The following is a 13,223-nucleotide window of genomic DNA, read 5'->3' as shown; positions in this document are numbered from 1 at the left end:
ATCACCATACTCAATTAGGTGTGTTTTAATATATTAATGGTAATATATAGCGTTTAGATTATAAATAAATAAATTAGTAATTGAGATGTGAAATTCACAAAATATAAAGAATCAGGTATATTATTTTCACTTTTATCTCATTAAAATTGAATTTCATATAGGATAAAGACAAGCGACCAACATATACATATATTTAAGTTGTAACCTATAAGAGTAGGTAGTTTCCCAATATATGGAAAACTATTAAGGTTACATATTTATTTTCTTACACAAACTTTGAACACACAACATTATTTAAAATGCTTGAATAAACACGAAGACATATCAAGCAATTAATAGTTCACTCATTGCTCGCAATAATAATTTGCGATCCAAGGATATTTCATCAGTAATAGTGCGCTTGTGTTATACGCAATGAAAAATCGTAGACCCAAGTATAAGACAAGTTGAACAAATAACACCTTCTTTGCAATCACCATGGACCTTGCAACGTCTCCCACAAGTAGTAATATCATCAAGTCGAAGTAATTTCCCTTTCATCTCTTCAACATCAACGGATAAGTCTCGTAATGCCATGACTTGCATCTTATTCGGAGCCCAAGAGAGATTAACTGCACATTGTAGATGCAACAATGATTAGACTAATAATATATACACACGTGATATCCTATATAAGGATATCAATTGACTAAGTCAGAAATTGAGCGTGTAAGGGTTTAGGGGTTCAGTCGAACTTTCTTTAGATAGACAATTACACTATTTATACATAATGAAGAATTATATTTTTTTTATATATATATATACTATATAGTAGATATTGAACCCCGTTTGACTCTTTCATGTGTTTATTTCTTTATAACTTGAACCTTTTTAATGAAAATTTTGACTATGCTATTGATTTAGATATTTATAACAAACTAAAAAGAGGTTAAATATCTAAGAAATATATACTAATAAAATGGGAGAAGAGTGGTAAAAGTTTCAACCCAAAATTGCAACAAAAAGAGCAATGAAGAGAAAAGCTTGCTTAAATGAGGCCATCTTAATTATTTTTTTGTAAAATATTGATGTTTTGCTTCCTTTATGGAAGGCTTGTATTTATAGGCCTAAATTAACAAGTATTGAGACTTGTAAGAAAATGACAAAATGGTCACTAAAGTATATTTTTTAATAGGTTTGTCCTTTACATTTGCAAAAGTGAGTACATTTGGTCTACACCATATATTTAAGGTAGAATTTATCGATGGTTATCTAAAGTTGACACCAACTTTCATTTAAATATCTTTACTAGGGATTGTTCATTTTAAACACTTCATCTCATGGTTCATTGTGTCATTAACACTTTTTTTACTAACAATCAAAACATATAATATGTGTATTACACTCACGAATAACGTGTAAAGTGAGAAATTCAATAACGACATTTATTATTTATGTCCAGAATAATTCTTACATATAATGAATTTTGAGTAAAAACAAAAAGTGACCAATGAATAGATGATACGTGTTACACTTTCTTCTTTCTTAATGTGTTACACTTTCTTCTTTCTTCTTAGGATAATAAATAGCTTGAATCTACCAAAAATCAAACTCACTCCCTTGCAAACATTAAATTCTTTTAAGAAAGAATCTCATGAATATTTCAATATTTAAACTAATGTGTGCTTTATATTATGCTTGAAATAAAATGATCACCTCTTAATATTTGTTCAAATTGAACTGATAATATAATTATCAATATATAATTCATATTATTCATAAGAAATATTTTTAAATATGACCCTATATATTATATTGAATTACTCAATTTAGTCATTCGTTACACTTTTGGTCTATCCACATTCGTGTCATATTGAATAATCTAGTCTTTTTTCTATTCGTCATTAACAGAGTTTCAATACGAAACGAGTGAACTCCATATGTCTAAATTCTAAAATGTTCCATCCATATTTTACCATTTTTGTAATTGTATCACCACTAATGCTCAAAGCAATGTTAGTTTTTTTCTTCATAAGTCATAAATTGTTGGGAATAGTTTTCTTTTAACAGTGACATCTTTCTATATTGGATCATTCTACTATCCAACTTTCTTGAGTCTCTTTTTCTTAATGAATGTTTATGTACAAAATATGGAAAAGTGTAAAAAAGAAAAAAGAAAAAAAAAACATTTTACCTATTAATTTGGCCAAAAATATCTTATATTTATTTATTAGATTAAAAATCTCTTTAACATTATATTTTTATTTGAAAATATCCCTAAAATATAATTATTGAAGGGTTTATCAGGCGCATTAAGAAAAGTAAAATCAATTATGGTAATACTACTAAAAGCTGGAATTAGCTAGAACTCCGTTGCTTATCCATCACTATAGTCTATATCGCTAGTAGTTAACAAAAAATTATTGCTAATTCATCATTAAATAAAATAAGCGATGGATTTTGTTGATTAACTCCAAAAATTATTAGTCATAAATCATGCTCTTTATATACTTTTGTTCTTTCCTTCAAGAGAAAAGCAGAACGGAATAGGGTCAAAATTGCCCCTGAACTATGCAAAATAGATCACTTAAACCTTCCATTACCTTTTGGGATAAAAAAATTGTCGATGTCGTTATTCCAAGAGACAATGAATACCCTCAATTACAAACCACCTTTAGCGGCGACAAAAGTCGCCACAAAATCCTAAAATATCGCCTCTAAAGGTATTCACTGATTTTTAGCATTAGATTATAAGAATGATTTTGTGTTTCTTCTTCATAGTTTTTGAAAAATCACAAATGACATCGATCAAGGAGGAGTTTGAAGACTCTATATATTTTATTTTTATGCCATATGTAAATGCATAGAATGTAGAATAATGCATTGTGTAGTAGGAGAATTGAGTTGAGAAGTAATTTTGGTGTTTTTCGTAATAATATTGGTTGTTTTTAATATTAATAGTACAAGTTATTTACTTTAGAAAATTAATTACCATATTTTTTGGTTGAAAAGACTCATCTATATCATCCATTAAAACTTTGTCTCATCTATGTCATTTCCGTTAACAAAGAGTGGCATTGATGAGTCTTTACTCAAATGGAAATGACATATATATGAGTCAAACTTTTAACGGATGACATAAATGAGTCTTTTCTCAAAGTTTGATTGCATATTTGAGTCTTTTCTCTTTAATTAATGACGTGGCCGAATCATAATAAATAATGATATCGCAAAATCAAAATTATTTTCAGTTAGCAAATAATGACATGGATGAACCTTTTCTCAAACGAAAATAACATAAATGAGCCAAACTTTTAATAGATGACATAGATGAACCTTTTCTCAAAGTTCGATAACATATTTGAGTCTTTTCCCTTATAAAAAACATGTAGGGAGAAGAAGAAAGATTCATGCAATAAATTGGAGAGAGGACAATAAGAGAACTTGAGAGGAGAAACGAAAGCAAGAGAGAGTGAGGGAGAGAGAGAAAGGAGAGAGGGAGGAGAGTGGCGAGCAAGAGAGGAAGAGAGAGGAAATATTTGCTACAAAATCTTTAAGTGTAGCTATGTTATATAATTGGTTGAAAATATTGCAAGATTATGCATATATATAATAGTTATGTTTGCTATATTATGTATTTATTTTTTTCAAAAAAGTAATAACTAAAGTATGTTATAATTTTTATTATTGTCTCAATAAATAATGAATTGCACATAGGATAAAGACAAACGACCAACATATACATGTATTTAAGTCCCAACCTATTCGAGTAGGTAGTTTCCCAATATATGGAAAACTAATAAGGTTACATATTTATTTTCTTACACAAACTTTAATAATACAACATTATTTAAAATGCTTGAATTAATATAAAGACATATATTAAGCAATTAATAGTTCATCCATTGCGCGCTCAAGGATATTTCACCAGTAATAGTGCGCTTATATTACATGCATTGAGAAAATAGAGCCCCAAGTGAAACACAATTTGAACAAATAACACCTTTGCAATCGCTACGACTCTTGCAAGGACTCCCGCAATTAGAAATATCACCAAGTCGAAGTAATTTTCCTTTCATTGCAGCAAATTCAATAGGCAAATCTCGAAATGCCATCACTTGCATCTTATTTGGAGCCCAAGAGAGATTAACTGCACATATATTGCAAACATATAACAATGATTAGAGTAATAATATATACACACACGTCAATTGTCTAAATGTTTATAACGGACTAAAAAAGAAAATAAAACATCGAAGAACTATAGACTAATTAAATGGGAGAAGAGTGGTAAAAGATTAGAACCTAAAATTGCAACAAAGAGAGCAATAAAGAGAAAAGTTTGCTTAAATGAGGCCATCTTAATTAATTTGTAAAATATATTGAAGAATTAATGTGTAAATATTGATGTTTTCCTTCCTTCATGGCAGATTGTATTTATAGGCCTAAATTAGCCAGAATTGAAACTTGTGAGAAAATGACAAAATGGTCCCTTGAATATATTTTTGAACAATTTTATCTTTTACATTTGCAAAACTGAGCACATTTGGTCTACGCCAAATATTTAACAAGCTCTGATTATTAGAGTTTGTGAGAATAAATAAAACGAATTTAGAGTTTAACGAGTACTACTAAAAAAATAAAACTAACTATGAACTTCGTACCTTAAAGAACTTTTTGATAATCCGTCTCTAAATAGGATTAACGATGCATTTTTTATTGTTGTTTAGCTACATAATTTTCCATCGCTAATCCCTATTTTTTAAAGTAGTGAACTCACATTTGGGGATACAAGTTTTTACAATTAAAATCTAAAGCAACATATAACTCCTTGTATCATGACTGATGTGATAACTTGAAATAAAATAATCATCTCTTAATACTAGATATATTAAACATATAGTAACATAATATCAGTATATATAATTTAAATTCTTCATAAGAAATATTTTTAAATATGATCCTATATTATATAGAATTACTCAATTAAATCATTCGTTTGGTACATCCACACCCGTGCCATATTGAACCATCTAGTAATTTTATATTTGTCATTAATGAAGTTTCAACTCGAAACGAGTGAACTCCATGTGTCCAAAATGTTCCATCCATGTGTCCAAAATGCTCAAAGTAATGTTAGTTTTTTCTTCATAAGTCATAATTGTTAGGAGTAGTTTTCTTTGAGGTGACATCTTTCTATATTGAGTCATTTTACTATCCAACTTTCTTGTGTCTCTCTTTAAATGTTTATGTACAAAATATGAAAAAGTGCCAAAATATCATTAACCCATTAAATCTGTCTAAAAATTATTTTGTTTTTACTTATTGAATTAAATATATCTTTAACGTTATATTTTTATCTCAAAATGCCCCTAAAATTTAACTATTGATTAGATGGGGCTTTAAACAAAGTCATGTTGGTCCTTGGGATAATTCAATTTGAATTAACTTATCCAATTCAGACCCTAATTATTTATTATATATTAAACCCCACCCTGATTTTTCTTCTTCCACATATATTTACTTCCTTTTATATATAGTTGGTAGTGTTTCATTTGTCAGAATCAAAATAATATGGTGTATGTGGAAAATAACAATTTTAAATATGTATATTTTTCACTTTGGTGGTGAAATTATCAAAGTTGTCATCTTTTCATCATAGCTCTTTTTTTTCGAATTCTGAATAATGATAGAATTAAAAGGAAAAAGAGATAAGTATCCCTAAACTATATATATCTGAAGTTTCAGAGACATATATATGTATGAGTTGTTAATTATCTGATTAAAAATATAAATATCACTTTAAGTGCGACGTGAATAGAAAATTAATTTCTCCATAGACAGTGAAATGCACACATTGCCATGTGTAAATTTCATTTTTTAAAAATATTACTATATTTCATTATTTAAAAAAATATATATTTCATTTTTTTAATTTTCAAATTAATTGTTGGGGTTTGGTAATGATGTTGATTTGATGTTGTAGTTAGAAATTTGAGCTTGATGCCCGGACATTGAGAAAGAAGGACACTTTCAGAGGCGTAAGGTCATTTGAAGACCTCTTGAAAATCAACTTTGAGATTCACATGCACTTGGCCATTTAGTATTAGTTTCCTCGTTAGGTTCCTATGTGCTCTCATGTTTGGTCCACGTCAGCACATAAAGTGTAAAAAAATAAGCAGGAAAAATTGAGAAAATTATGCTCGAAGTCTATTTGAAAAACATATTTACGGCACGTAGTTCATATTTTGAATTGGTTACCCGATTTAGCTCATATTTGTGTATTACCTTTTATATATTATCACTTCTTTTGCAAATTGTACATTTAAACCATCTATTGTTCATTTTTCTATCTAAGTATTCATAATCTATGTATTATAATACATCTTGAAACTAATCTAGGTCAACCATCAGTTGTGAAGAGGCTAAATGAGAAACCTTTAAATGAAAAAAGAAACCATCGATGGTTAGGATATAAAACTCGTGAAAAAATAATAGTTCAGATATATTATTTTGATTTACCTTCAATAAATAATGAATTTCACATGTAGGATAAAGACAAGCGACCAACATATACATATATTTAAATGTAGACTATTATTAGAGTAGGTAATCTCCCAATAAATAGGAAACTTATAAGGTTACATATTTATTATCTTTGCACAAACTTTGCAAACACAACATTATTTAAAATGCTTGAATAAACACGAAGACATATCAAACAATTAATAGTTTGCTTATGTTATATGCATTGAGCAAATAACGACCCAACTTTAACACAGTTTGAACACATAAAGCCTTCTTTGCAATCATTACGGTCCCTGCAATTCATCCCACAAGTAGTAATATCACCAAGTCCAAGTAATTTTCCTTTCATCTCCACAACATTAACGGGTAAGTCTCGTAGTGCCATCACTTGCATCTTATTTGGAGGATTAACTGCACATTTTAAACGTAACAATAATTATACTATTATTAATATATATACATTGATATTCTGTATAAGGATATCAATTGTCTAAGTATTTATAACAGACTAAAAAAGAAAATAAAACATCGAAAGAAACTTATACTAATTGTTGCGCCGTAATCTTCCTATCTGTAGAAAAAATTACTTTTTGAAATGTTCTAAGTATAAAGCAATTTAAGAAAAATACTTGGAAAAGAGTCGCCACTTAATTTTTTAAAGAAATTAAGAAAACTTGTAATTTTCAAAGATTTAAACAGAAAAAATCATTTGAAAATACCAAAGAGGGTTCGGGGTTCAATTTACACTTCGAGAAGGGTTTAGGCATTCGAAGTGCCCGCTAACACGCGGTTGACCTGCGACTTGACTAAAAAAATATTTGACTAATTGTTTAGAAAATAATAAAATAACAATTCACAATAGTCTATTGACTTTAAGAAAATAAAAGACACATTATTTAATTTTACTTTTAAGAAAAGGGACCTAAATATGAAATAATTGAATTAAAATGCATATGAATAAAATTTTAATAAAACTAGATAGTTAAAATCCATATGATTCATTTTTGAAACAATACATTAAACCAATTTAATAAATAAAACATGGAAATCAATTTTAATTAATTAACTAACCTTTTGCGAAAAATGATCAAGTAGGAAGGTGTGTATATATATATATATATATATATATATATATATATATATTATTATCATTATTATTGTTATGATTATTATTATTTTATTATTACTAATTGAAAAGGTTTTTGACTAACATTTTTTTTTTTGAGAAGTTTATTCAAGAAATAATATATACTTTGACTCTAAAGCAAAAATGAATAAAATGTGATAAAATGAAAAGCTAAATATTATTAATAACAAAAGGTTTAACTTAATTAAAAATGTATAATTTAACCTACATATTTGTTGGATAAAATAAGTAAGTACTAAAATATGAAATACGTTAATTTTAAACTAACACAATAGAAATAACTCATCTTTAGGGGATCTAATTAAGTTAGTTAAGTTCTAAAGTTAGAGTTAAACTACACACCATAAATAATCCTAATTAAATAATTAACGAAGAGGAAGAAATTGAATTTGGGCCTCATTTTGGGCCAAATTCGCTGGAAATTGCACTTTAAACCAGATCCCGTTTTTGGTATACACTGGCTGTATATCAGTGTATACAGACATGTATATCAGCTCTTTTCACGTGTTTCTTGCCTCCGAACACCTGTACATTGTCCCAGCCCTGTTTTTTACATTTTTGACCTGCATATTATTTTTTCCAGCTGTGTACAAATGTATACAACAGGAATATCAGTCCGTTTTCAGCTTTCCGGAATCTGAAAATTCAATTTCCAACCCCTGTATTGCCTGATAACCTGGCTGACTCAAAGCTGAAGAAGAAGTTTGAGCCTCTATGGCTCGATTCGGGAATGCTAGGGAAAGAAATCCATTATGGACTCCGAAGGGATTCACATGCAATGGAAATGAAAGAGTAACATAAGTAGCGTCCATAGGTTATAACAGTTCATGAAAGAAAATGACGCAATATGACACTTCAGAAATAAAACATGCTAGATATGATTGAGTTAAACCATTGGTGACATCAACTTGAGCAAAACACAATTAATACGTGACTTGCCTATTTCTAAGAGTGTTAAAAATAAACATTCAACTCATATGACACTAAACTAATATAATTATTTTGGCAAAACTCAAACTAAATATTACCAAAACAATTCTTATAATGAGCGAATTACAGGAATCAATTCTTCATTTAATCTACAAGGAAAAACTAATGACCTCAACTTAACAGAGGGGAAAAAAAAAAAAACACACACACTACATTGTCATATTCAAATGATAATAAATGAGCGAGAAGGGATTACGCTTAGACTAATCGCTGGGACCCTTCTTTGTAATAAAATCATAGTTTAACACAATTAAATTGGTTACCAAGAAGGCTGAACCAGTGAGTTAAAGAAAACAAGAAAAGCAATCATGCCACTTAAATCCATTGAATAGTGCTACTGGTTTTATATTCAAAATTCGACCCAGCTATACCAAAACATTTTAGTCCAATCCGAAAACTAAACCAGCTGTCTTTATCAAAACTCATCCATAAACTTGAGAACTCAATGCATCAAATAATATTACAGATTATGAGACAGAGGTATGAAGATTAGATCAAAAGGAAATGCATGAAGAAATTACACAAAGAACACACCGATATTTTAAGTCAAAGTGAAATTGTACTCACATGATGTCATAACAAGACAAGATCATGAAGGAAGTACCTTAGCGCTTATCATATGAACAACTACAGTATTGAAATAAATTTTCAGATTTTTTGATTAATGAAGAAGACCAAAACAGATCAAACTAAACTCAAAAATCAAAGAAACAATAAGATTTTCGGCCACATTTTTGAAAGCAAAACATTCCGGATATGTAAAAGGCAAAACACATATTAGGGAAAGACTAATTACGGGCATACTATCTTATGACATTGAGCTAACGATGATGAGAAATTGCTACGACACCTTAAATCGGCAAACAAGACAACCAAAATCACAAGTAAAAGTGGAGAAGACAGAACTATGCAGCTGACCAATCTAACTTAAAAGCAAATGAACAACACCATTTCAAAATAAAATGAGGTAACGACTCGGCTAACTATAGAAATACAAAATCAAGCTAACAAATTGTAACTATCAATATGATCTCCAAAGCGATTTCATTGACGCTTATTAATATATATTTACAACTGAAAACTCACAGAAAAAAAAATGAAACCAAAGCAGACAACAATGCGGGGAATCAACTCCACTTAACAAAATGGGCACAAAGAATGTTACAACACACCATATCGAAATAAAATGTAAGGGGAAGCAGGATTACCTCTCTTGGAGCAGCGACTGAGACAACGAGCTTGAGAGGGCAGCGATTCTTCCACCACTAAAAGCCAAACACAAATAGCAAAGCAAGAAGAAAGAATCGGGGACTTTCTCGGAACTTAGAACAAGAAAGCTAAAAAAAAATTGAAGTGTACAATCACTATTGCCAAAGAATTCAAATTCGAAATAAACTTTTTCCCCTCCCTTTCAATTTCAAATTCGACCCCCCCAAATCAAGAACAAGCAAAGGGTATTTATAGCAAGGGAATTAGGGAAAAGGGTAGAGTCGGAATTCGAATTCAACCTTGATTTGAGATCTCTTCTCCAAAGGATGGGAAATCTATCCGTTTGCACAAGATTTCAACGGAAATCCCGTGAAATCCGGACGAAAAGATTGAAGTTGGGCGGTTGCAGCAGGTGGGTCTGGCAGACGCGATTTTCGGGTGGATTTGGCGTAAAGAAGAAGAAGGCAGGTGCAGTGGGGTCGTTTGCTTGCTGCTGGACTGCTTGGTTTGCAGCGTTTAGGTGGGAATTTCTCACGATTTTGATGGGTTTGCATCACAGCTGGAAGAAGAAGAAGAACGTGTAGAGGTAGGGTCGTTTGGAATTGTTGTTTGCTGGATTTTGGTGTTGCTGTATGTATGGGTTATTGAATTGGAATGGGCTAGGGCGTTTTGGGCTGCTGTGTACATGTTGGGAATTCTTTTGGGCTGCTGGAAAATTTCCAGATAGGCCCAAAAGGAGTCTTTTATGGGTTTAAAAATGTGAGATCAAAATGGGTTATATTTAGAGTTTAAAAAATAGCCAAGTTGAGTTAAATTAACAAATTCGGCTAAATACTAAACAAGAGAAATTAATATTAATTAATTAACGAGCTTCTTAATTTTAATGACATAAAATAACTAACTTAATTGTAAACTAATGATTCAAAATTATAACCATAATTTAAACTAAACTAATTTAATAACATACTTACTAAAATTAAAATCTTTTTGTATGACTTTGAAATGGTTATAAAATATACTAATTATGGATATATAAAGCTTATGAAATATATTTATAAATTATGAAAATCGACCAAAATCACTTACAATGATTTTGAAAAGTATTTGAAATTTTATAAAACTAATTATTTCAAATCGTTCTAAATTGAAGAGGCTCGATGATTAATTTATATTGTGTAGGGTCAAAATTGGGTGTCAACACTAATTAAATGGGAGAAGAGTGGTAAAAGTTTATAACCTAAAATTGCAACAAAGAGAGCAATGAAGAGAAAAGCTTGCTTAAATGAGGCCATCTTAATTATTTTTTTTGTAAAATATTGATGCTTTGCTTCCTTTATGGAAGGCTTGTATTTATAGGCCTAAATTAATCAGTATAGAAACTTGTAAGAAAATGACAAAATGGTTACTTAAGTATATTTTTGAACAGTTTTGTCCTTTACATTTGCAAAAGTGAGCACATTTGATCTATGACAAATATTTAGCAAGCTCTAGTTATTAGATTTTGTGAGAACAATGAAAAAAATTAAGGATTTAACAAGAACTATTAAAAAGAATAATCAAATACACGAACTTCATAGATAATAGGACTTTTTGATATCCGTCCTTAAATAGGATCAACAACGAATTTTTATTGTTTAGCTATACATAATTTACCATTGCTAATTCTTTCTTTCTTTTAGAAGTGAACTCACATTTGGAAATGCAAAGTTTTTGCAGTTACTCTGAAATAATAAATAATCATTTATATTATGACTGATAAGATAACTTGAAATAAAATAATCACTTCTTAATACGAGTTAACTTGAACTGATAGTATATCAATATATATAATTTTAGTTCTTAGTAAAAAACTATTCTTCAATATGCCCTTATATTATATAGAATATTCAATTAAGTCATTTGTTATACTTTTTGATCCATCTGGACTCATGTCATATCAAACCATCTAGTATTTTATTTTTATTTTTTTATGATTATTAACAAAGTTTCAATACGAAATGGATGAACTCCATGTGTCTAAAATGTTCGATCCTTATTTTACCTTTTCTGTAATTGTATCACCACTAATGCTCAAAGCAACTTTAGTTCTTTCTTCATAAGTCATAATTGTTAGGTGTAGTTATCTTTGCAGTATGTAAAAAATACTAAAAAGTATGAAAACTATGTCTAGTTTATTAAAGGGAAAAAATAAATATTACTCAATTTTACGATTTAAAATGGATATATTAATTTTTGAAAGTAGTGTATGTATATCCTCGTTGTGTAATAAATAGAATAGCGATACAGTGTTGAAAAGCAAGTGTGAGTACCAAAACCAATATCAATTCATTTTCATAAAGTTTTGGATTAGCAGCTAAAGTTAACACACCACAAGACTAGGGGTATAATTGTCCTTCTCCCTTTATCGAAAGAATTTTGTTAAATCATATCCTCATTTTATTTATTAGATTAAAAACATCTTTAACTTTATTTTATGATAAAAAAAATAAAATACTCAGAAGTACCTTTAAATACTCCTTTTCAATTCAACCAAAATATCTTTCAAATATCGAGTATTGATATTCATAATTAATCAGAGTACAAAAATGTACAATTCAGAGCACGCTTCTAACTAGTACAACTCTCACACTTACAAATCTTCAAATTCTATACACTCTTTTTGTTGGGTTATGAAGGGAGATTAGGGCGTTATGCGGAAGCTTACAATTGCAAATAATATGATTGATAAATTAGATGACAAAAACTTATACTAAAAACTAATATTATTATATGAAAACTAATATAAAGAAAAAAATATTAAAATTGTTGAGAGATTAAATCTCCCCATAAACAAGACTCTTAAACGACTACATTGTGGATGTTATTGTTATTATGTTAGAAGAAACAAACCTATATTTATAGAGTCCTAAAAAATTTTCTTACTAGAAAAAAAGTCCTAAAAGGAGAGAATAAACCAAATATGAAAGAATATTATATTTTCCTTTCAGGAAAAGTAAAAACATTTATGTTAATGTTTTGTCTTTTCTTTAAGGAAAAATAAATCTTAAATTATGGTAAGAAAATCAGGGCAAAACCCTAACAAATCTCCCCTTTTGGCTGTATTTTCTTGACAAAGTTTGATCTGTCTTCTTCATTGCATGATAATCTTGTTCTTCACAAAATCTTCATCACTGTTGCTTGCCATGGTTAAAAATAAAATTTAAAATATATGGATTAAAAATGGGTTAAAAATATTTTGTTTTTATTCTTAAAAATTGGAGCAACATGAATGTTGAAAATATGGTTGAAACTTCTTCTCCACATGTAGCTTGACAAAAAATCTTCATTATCATCAAATTTATTGCAAACATTTATGTTAATGTTTTGTCTT

General features: G+C 29.1%; 1 protein-coding gene across 1 annotated transcript; it reads right to left on the bottom strand.

Moving 5' to 3' along the window:
• Positions 1-405: 405 nt before the first annotated feature.
• On the bottom strand, positions 406-1,047 carry LOC125830181 (uncharacterized). Its single transcript, XM_049509377.1, has 2 exons — positions 987-1,047; positions 406-611 (listed from the first exon to the last, which is right to left on the bottom strand). The coding sequence occupies exons 1-2, from the start codon at positions 1,039-1,041 to the stop codon at positions 406-408; spliced, it is 261 nt and encodes an 86-aa protein (XP_049365334.1). The 5' UTR covers positions 1,042-1,047.
• Positions 1,048-13,223: the final 12,176 nt, after the last annotated feature.

This window comes from Solanum verrucosum, unplaced genomic scaffold (assembly GCF_900185275.1).
Source record: "Solanum verrucosum unplaced genomic scaffold, falcon-dt-bn FXZP01000072.1, whole genome shotgun sequence".
NCBI lineage: Eukaryota > Viridiplantae > Streptophyta > Magnoliopsida > Solanales > Solanaceae > Solanum > Solanum verrucosum.
The sequence above is the reverse complement of the archived record's forward strand: the minus strand, read 5'-3'. Positions and strand labels throughout refer to the sequence as shown.

Bases quoted from the DNA above. Each gene is read 5' to 3' on its own strand.
- LOC125830181 (XM_049509377.1), bottom strand. From the start codon at position 1,041: ATGGCCTCATTTAAGCAAGCTTTTCTCTTCATTGCTCTTTTTGTTGCA. The intron at 612-986 runs GTTGAAACTTTT...TACAATGTGCAG, and splicing joins TCTTTTTGTTGCAATTTTGG to TTAATCTCTCTTGGGCTCCG.